This window comes from Phaethon aethereus (assembly GCF_964289735.1).
Source record: "Phaethon aethereus genome assembly, chromosome: Z".
Lineage (NCBI taxonomy): Eukaryota > Metazoa > Chordata > Aves > Phaethontiformes > Phaethontidae > Phaethon > Phaethon aethereus.
In genome coordinates, this window is record NC_138577.1 from 656,428 (window position 1) to 662,427 (window position 6,000).

At 61.6% G+C, this 6,000-nt stretch overlaps 1 protein-coding gene across 1 annotated transcript; it reads left to right on the forward strand.

Annotated features, from left to right (window-relative positions):
• Positions 1 to 4,044: 4,044 nt before the first annotated feature.
• On the forward strand, positions 4,045 to 6,000 carry LOC309415904 (retinal homeobox protein Rx2; the record flags this gene model as incomplete). Its single annotated transcript, XM_082013620.1, has 3 exons — positions 4,045 to 4,321; positions 4,456 to 4,685; positions 5,548 to 6,000. The coding sequence occupies 3 exons, from the start codon at positions 4,045 to 4,047 to the stop codon at positions 5,998 to 6,000; spliced, it is 960 nt and encodes a 319-aa protein (XP_081869746.1).

The following is a 6,000-nucleotide window of genomic DNA, read 5'->3' on the forward strand; positions in this document are numbered from 1 at the left end:
GGCGGGTAGGAGGTGGCAGGGCCACACGGGGTACACGTCACCGGGCATGCAGCTCTCAAGATGCTTAGCCCTGGGGACAGATCACAGGGGAACCTGGAGCAGAGTGGGCAGGCAGACAGGCAGCACACTGGCTCTGCTCCAACGCTCAGGAAAAAGGAAAGGAGATCTTTCTCCGAGGTCTTGCACTAAACAACCCTTCTCCTCAGGCTGCCAGAGCCTTAAGAGGCAGCTGCTGCATGCGTGTGCATGTGCACGTGTGCTGGTGTGTGTGCACGGGGATGCACTTGTGTGCATACGTGTGCACAAATGCGTGTGTATGTATGTGCATGCACCTATGCACATGACTGCACGTATGCCTGCATGTCGGTATGTCTGTGTGTGTGTCCCTGTGCGTGCGCGTGCGAGTGCCCCTGCGTGCGTGTGTGTGTGTGTGTGCTGCGCAGAAGAGGAGCCGATTAAAGCGTTGGGTCACGTGGGAGCTACTGCTGGACGGACCCCACCTGGGATTTGGGTTCTTATAGTTAATAGGATCGCTGGGGCTCAAGGCTGTCATCCCATCAAGATAAATGTCTCTAGTGCCCACTTTTAAGCAATCCGAATTCAATTAGGCTAATTGGAAAACAAGTAAAGAAGGATTGCATTAATATAGCCTTATAGCATGAACCTCCACTCCCTCCCTCCGGAGGGATGGCTGCGCAGGGCCAGCCTCCGTGTCAGAGCCCTCGCCCCAGGGCTGTCCCGCTGCCAGAGCGGCCGCAGCTGGTTCCACGCCACAGCCAGGCCAGGCGCCGGGCGCTGCACGCTCCGTGGAGGCTCGGGCACCGCGCTGCCCCGGCCGGCGCAGCACTCTCTGTGGGATTCCCGCGTGCCGCCGGGCACCGCGTAAGTGGTGGAGGAGACACCACCGGCTCTCCTAGGGGCAGGTGCAGAAAAATCGCACCGGAAAAAAGGCAGGAGGTGACTCTCAAGGTACGAGTAATGCAGTGTCGGGAGGAGGCAGCAGCTTCCTCGTACATCGTGCTTTCAGGAAGGTTCTTGAACTGCACGCCTAGGAACTTCTGTGGAGAAAAAAAAGCAAGGCCAGTTCCTTCAGTTTTTAACAATCTGTTGGATGATACAGAGTATGCAAATTGCAGCAGGGTACAGATTCCCGCTAGGCGAATATTTCCCCCTTGCCACCCGCCCCTTGTCGATTTGCTGTGTGACCTTGAAAGTCCTGTTTACCTTTCAGGGAGGCACTCTGCTGCACATCACTGCTCTGGAGAGTGATGTCCCACCTGCAGAGTGACTTCAGCTTCAAATGTCTGCTCTGCAAGGCAGTAATTATTTCAGGCTGACATAAAGAAAAGACGGGAGGAAAGGAAGCAAGAATCTGCGGCATTTTATGGTGCTGATTTCATTGTGTGAAGCCATGTCCCGTACATATGTCTCTACAGCACCAACAGGATCAAAACTATTCCTATTTAGTCTTCACTATACATGCACAGGAAGGAGGTATAGTGGACAGCTGTGCTTTAGAGGTTGTCCATCTTGAGAATTTTTGTTCGCTTCCAAACATAAATTCAGCAGTAATCGCTGTAATAAAACACGGCAAAAAAATAAAAAAGGTGATGGAATGGGGGAAAGGCAAGTAACAAATTTGTGACCAAGGGAGTTTCTTCCTCTTTCAACAATTTCACTCCCCTGTAAGAAGGATGCTACAGTGACAAATGCAGTTCCATATGGCAAATGCAACCGTAATAATCTACTGCTGAGGCAAGAAGATCCTTCTTTATTAGGAAGGAAGGTCTCTCGTGTACAGTATTGGATGTGTACCCTACTTTGGGGGCAGGTGGTTTTTTTGCTGTACATTTGCACTGTGATCAACAGCAAAAAATCTGAGTCTTGTCCCTGTATTTGACAATTTTGACAGGTGCCCTAAAAGCAGAACCTGTGCCAGGACCCAATGCCCTTTATGGCACTCACTGCCAGACCAGAGTCTGGCTAAAGGGTTTTCGCTCCTTCATCTCACCTTGCTATCTGTTTTTTGCTACAACAAGCAAAAACGATTCCCAAGTTTGCCCAGGGCTTCTGGAGGGACAGGCATGTTTTGTGCTGTTTGTGAGTGCCATAAAACCCCAGCTCCAAATTAGAAGAAATTAGGGACATTGCAGTGTTCATTCATCTTCACTAATAGAGTTCTTGGGAAATACACATGTAGATTAAAGGAACACAATGGCCCCTGGCTGATTGCTTTGAGTACCCTCCAATGCCCCTACAATGGTATTGACTTGCTTTTCATATTGTGCACAAAAGCCACACTAACCTTTTCTTGTCTGTTCTGTTGGCCTCTTCCCTCTTTGCCAACGGATGGCTGAGTTCTTTCGGCCCCAACACTCCCCCCACCGACGCTGTCGAAGGCGAACCTCACCTGGAACTAGTAGGAAAAGCCGAGCACTTCTGAAAGGAATTAGCTTTGGGACTTCAGACCATAAACCTTAAAGAGGTGTGGGCACCACCAGAGGCAAGCACTGACAATCTTTGTTTTGAAGCAGTTCCTCTGGAAAAATCTACACAAAATGCATCCTATTGGGGCAGGGAGGGAAACAAAAATGAAGATTTGTTGAGAGAGGTCATACCGTTCATTAGACTAGCTAATATATCTGGAGGAAGCAGCAGTGGTGTTTTTCATTCACATGCACTCTCTTCAGGCTTGAAATGGAAGCACCTTCAAAGCCAAGCGCAGGCTGAAAACCACTCTGGATGTTACTGTGTTTGTCATTTAAACCAGCTGGGACAAAAGATGGCTGGTGCCTCAAAGGAACTGGCAAGTGCTAGCATAAAAAGTGATAAAAGAGAAAAGCAGGAAAAATACTGATGCAGGAAGGAGTATGTTGGAGGCAGGAGACGTGATGCCGTTGCCTGGTTAGTACTGTGCTGAGCCCATGCCCTCCACCAAGCCAAGTACAGAGTAAGGTGTGGGATTTGGCTCTCTGCCTTACCTCCAAAAGCGTTTTGTGTGTCTTCCGTGAAGTCATGCCGTGCCCTCTAGCCTCCCAGCCACGCTTGCACCATGGAGGACAGGGTCTGTTCCATACCAACACCTCGGAAAATTTCCTCAGAAATACTGCCTAGCACTTTTTCCAGCTTTGTGAAGGCTGAGAGGCCGATCCCACCTCCTACAGATGTCTCCCGAGTCCATTCTCCCCAAGAGCCCGCAAGCACTTTCTCTTGTCTGTAAACCTGGCTCTGAAGGCAGCCAGACGCAGGGGACCAGAGCATCAGCTTTTACCCCCAGCGCTTTCCACCCCCCGCATTTGGCACAGAAGGGTGCCACGGCATCCTCCTGCACGTCACCTCTTGAGAGGCTACCTATGAAACCGATGCATTTTAAAAATGCCTGAGGCGGGTGTAGGCTGGAGCTGTCAAGCCAGAAAAATTCGGAGAGGCTCCGAGAGCCCGCAGCACAGCGCAAGGCACTGAACCGGGCACCCTGGCTCAAGCCCCCCCGGGGCTCCCGCCCCTCCCCGACCCCTCCACGGAGCCCCCTTTCTCGGGCCTGTCCGCCAAGTCCCGGCAAGCGGCTCCCGCCGCTCCGGGAACTGCCGTGCCGGCTCGGTCCCCGCGCCCGGCACACCGGCAGCCGCCTGTCCCACGGCCATTTCCGACGGCGGCCGGCCCGGGCAGCGCGGCCCCGGCCCCGCGGCTCCGGTTGCGGGGCTCGGCGGGGCGCCCGGCCTGGGCCAGCCCCCGGCCCGCCCCGCCGCGAGGGCCCCGGATGGCATTGCCCGGCGCCGTCTGGGGCCCGGGGCCGGGGCCGGCGGGGCGGGGCGGCCGGCGGGGGGGCAGCGGGCGCTGCCGGCGGGGCCCGGGGATGCCCTGCCTCCCCCGCCAGGCCGCAGCGGCGCAGGGGCCTCGCCTTCCCCTTCGCCCACCGCCCCCCGGCACTCCTCCCCCGCCCCAAGGAGGCCAGCCCGCCGGGCGGCGCCGTGCCAGAGCTGCCCGCGCCGCCCCGGGGCCGGGCGGGACCGCAGCGCCGCGCCGGGGCCCCGGGCCGGCCGCCCCATGCACCCGCCCGGCGCCCTGCTCGCCATGGCCGAGGGCGCCTTCTCGCTGTCCGCTCAGGCGGCGCGGAGCCCCGGGGGGAACCCGTCGAGGCTGCACAGCATCGAGGCCATCCTGGGGTTCACCAAAGAGGACGGCCTGCTGGGCCCCTTCCCGCCCGACGGCAGCGCCGGCAGCGCCAAGGAGGCGGACAGGCGGGGGCCCCGGCACTGCCTCCCCAAGATGCCCGGAGAGCCGCCGCCGGCCGAGCCCCAGGGCCGCGCCGAGCGCTTCCAAGGTGAGCGCGGCGGGCGAGAGGCGCTGGGTCGCGGGCGGGTGGGCGCCTCTCCTCCGCGCCCTCGGGCAGGTCCCGTGTGTGCCCCTCCCCGGGGAGATCGCCCTCCCGCTGACCCGTCCGTCTTCCGCTCCCAGAGCCGTACTGCCCCGGCAGCGCCAGCCCCGAGCTGCCCGCCGGCAGCAGCGGCGAGGGGAAGCCGTCGGACGAGGAGCAGCCCAAGAAGAAGCACCGGCGGAACCGCACCACCTTCACCACGTACCAGCTCCACGAGCTGGAGCGCGCCTTCGAGAAGTCCCACTACCCCGACGTGTACAGCCGCGAGGAGCTGGCCATGAAGGTCAACCTCCCCGAGGTCCGCGTGCAGGTAACGCCCGCCCCGCCGGCCCGGCCCCGCGCTCCGGCACCCCCGGCTCAGCGCCGGGAACCCCCACGCCGCACGGCCCGGCCCGGCCCGCCACAGCCCCGGCACCGCTCCGCGTTCCCGGCGCTGGGAACTCCCGGGACGGCGCTGCACAGCCCGGCCCGGCGCAGCCCCGCGTTCCCGGCGGCGGGGGCCCCCGGCCCGGCGCGGACCCGCACTCCTGGCGGCCGGAGCAGCACCGCATGGACGACCCCGCTGCCTCGGCCCGCGGGCCCATGAACCCAGCCCGACATCGGTACCGCTGGCCCCGGCCGGTGCGTGGCTGAGCGGCCCCGCGGGGCACCGCTGGGGCTGGCGCCGTCCGCCCAGCCCCGACGCGGCGGCCCCGGCTCGGCCCGGCGGGACGCCGGGGAGCTCGGGGCCGTTTTCCGTTCGGCACCCGCGGAGATCGGGCTGCGGCCCGGACCCTCCGCCCGGCCCGGCCTATGGCCACGTTTTCAGTGCCGCTGCCCTTTGACTGGCGCGGCCCGGACCGGGGCGGCCGAAGCCGCTGTGCTCCGGGGCGGGGGCTAGCGGGTGGCTAGCGCGGGGCTAAGCAGGCGGCTAGCGGGCGGACGGGCGGGCAGGTCGGGCCGGCTCTCGCTGCGCGGCTTCCCCCCGCGGTGCCGCACTCTGCCGAGCTTGGAGCTGCCGAGCCCGCGGGGGAAGCGCGGCTGAACTCACTCCTGCCTCGGCTCGGCACGGCACGGCGCGCCGTCTGTTGCTCTGTCGTGTTTCACTCGCCCCATTTCATGTGCACCGCTGCGCCCAGGGTTGAGCCACTGCCCTCCACCCTGGGGCCCGGCTAACCTGGCTGTGCTTGCAGGTGTGGTTTCAGAACAGGCGGGCCAAGTGGCGGCGGCAGGAGAAGCTGGAGGTGACCTCCATGAAGCTGCAGGACTCACCCATCCTCTCCTTCAACCGCTCATCGCAGGCAACACCCATGGGTCCCCTCAGCAGCAACCTGCCCCTGGAGACGTGGCTCAGCCCGCCTGTGCCCAGCAGCACGGCCCTGCAGACCCTGCCCGGCTTCGTGGCCTCACCACAGAGCCTGCCCGGCAGCTACACACCACCGCCCTTCCTGAACTCTCCGGCAGTGACCCATGCGCTGCAGCCCTTGGGGGCCATGGGGCCACCACCGCCTTACCAGTGCGGGGCCACCTTTGTGGACAAGTTCCCGTTGGATGAGGCAGACCCACGCAACACCAGCATTGCCGCCTTGCGGATGAAGGCCAAGGAGCACATCCAGTCCATCGGCAAACCCTGGCAGACAATCTGA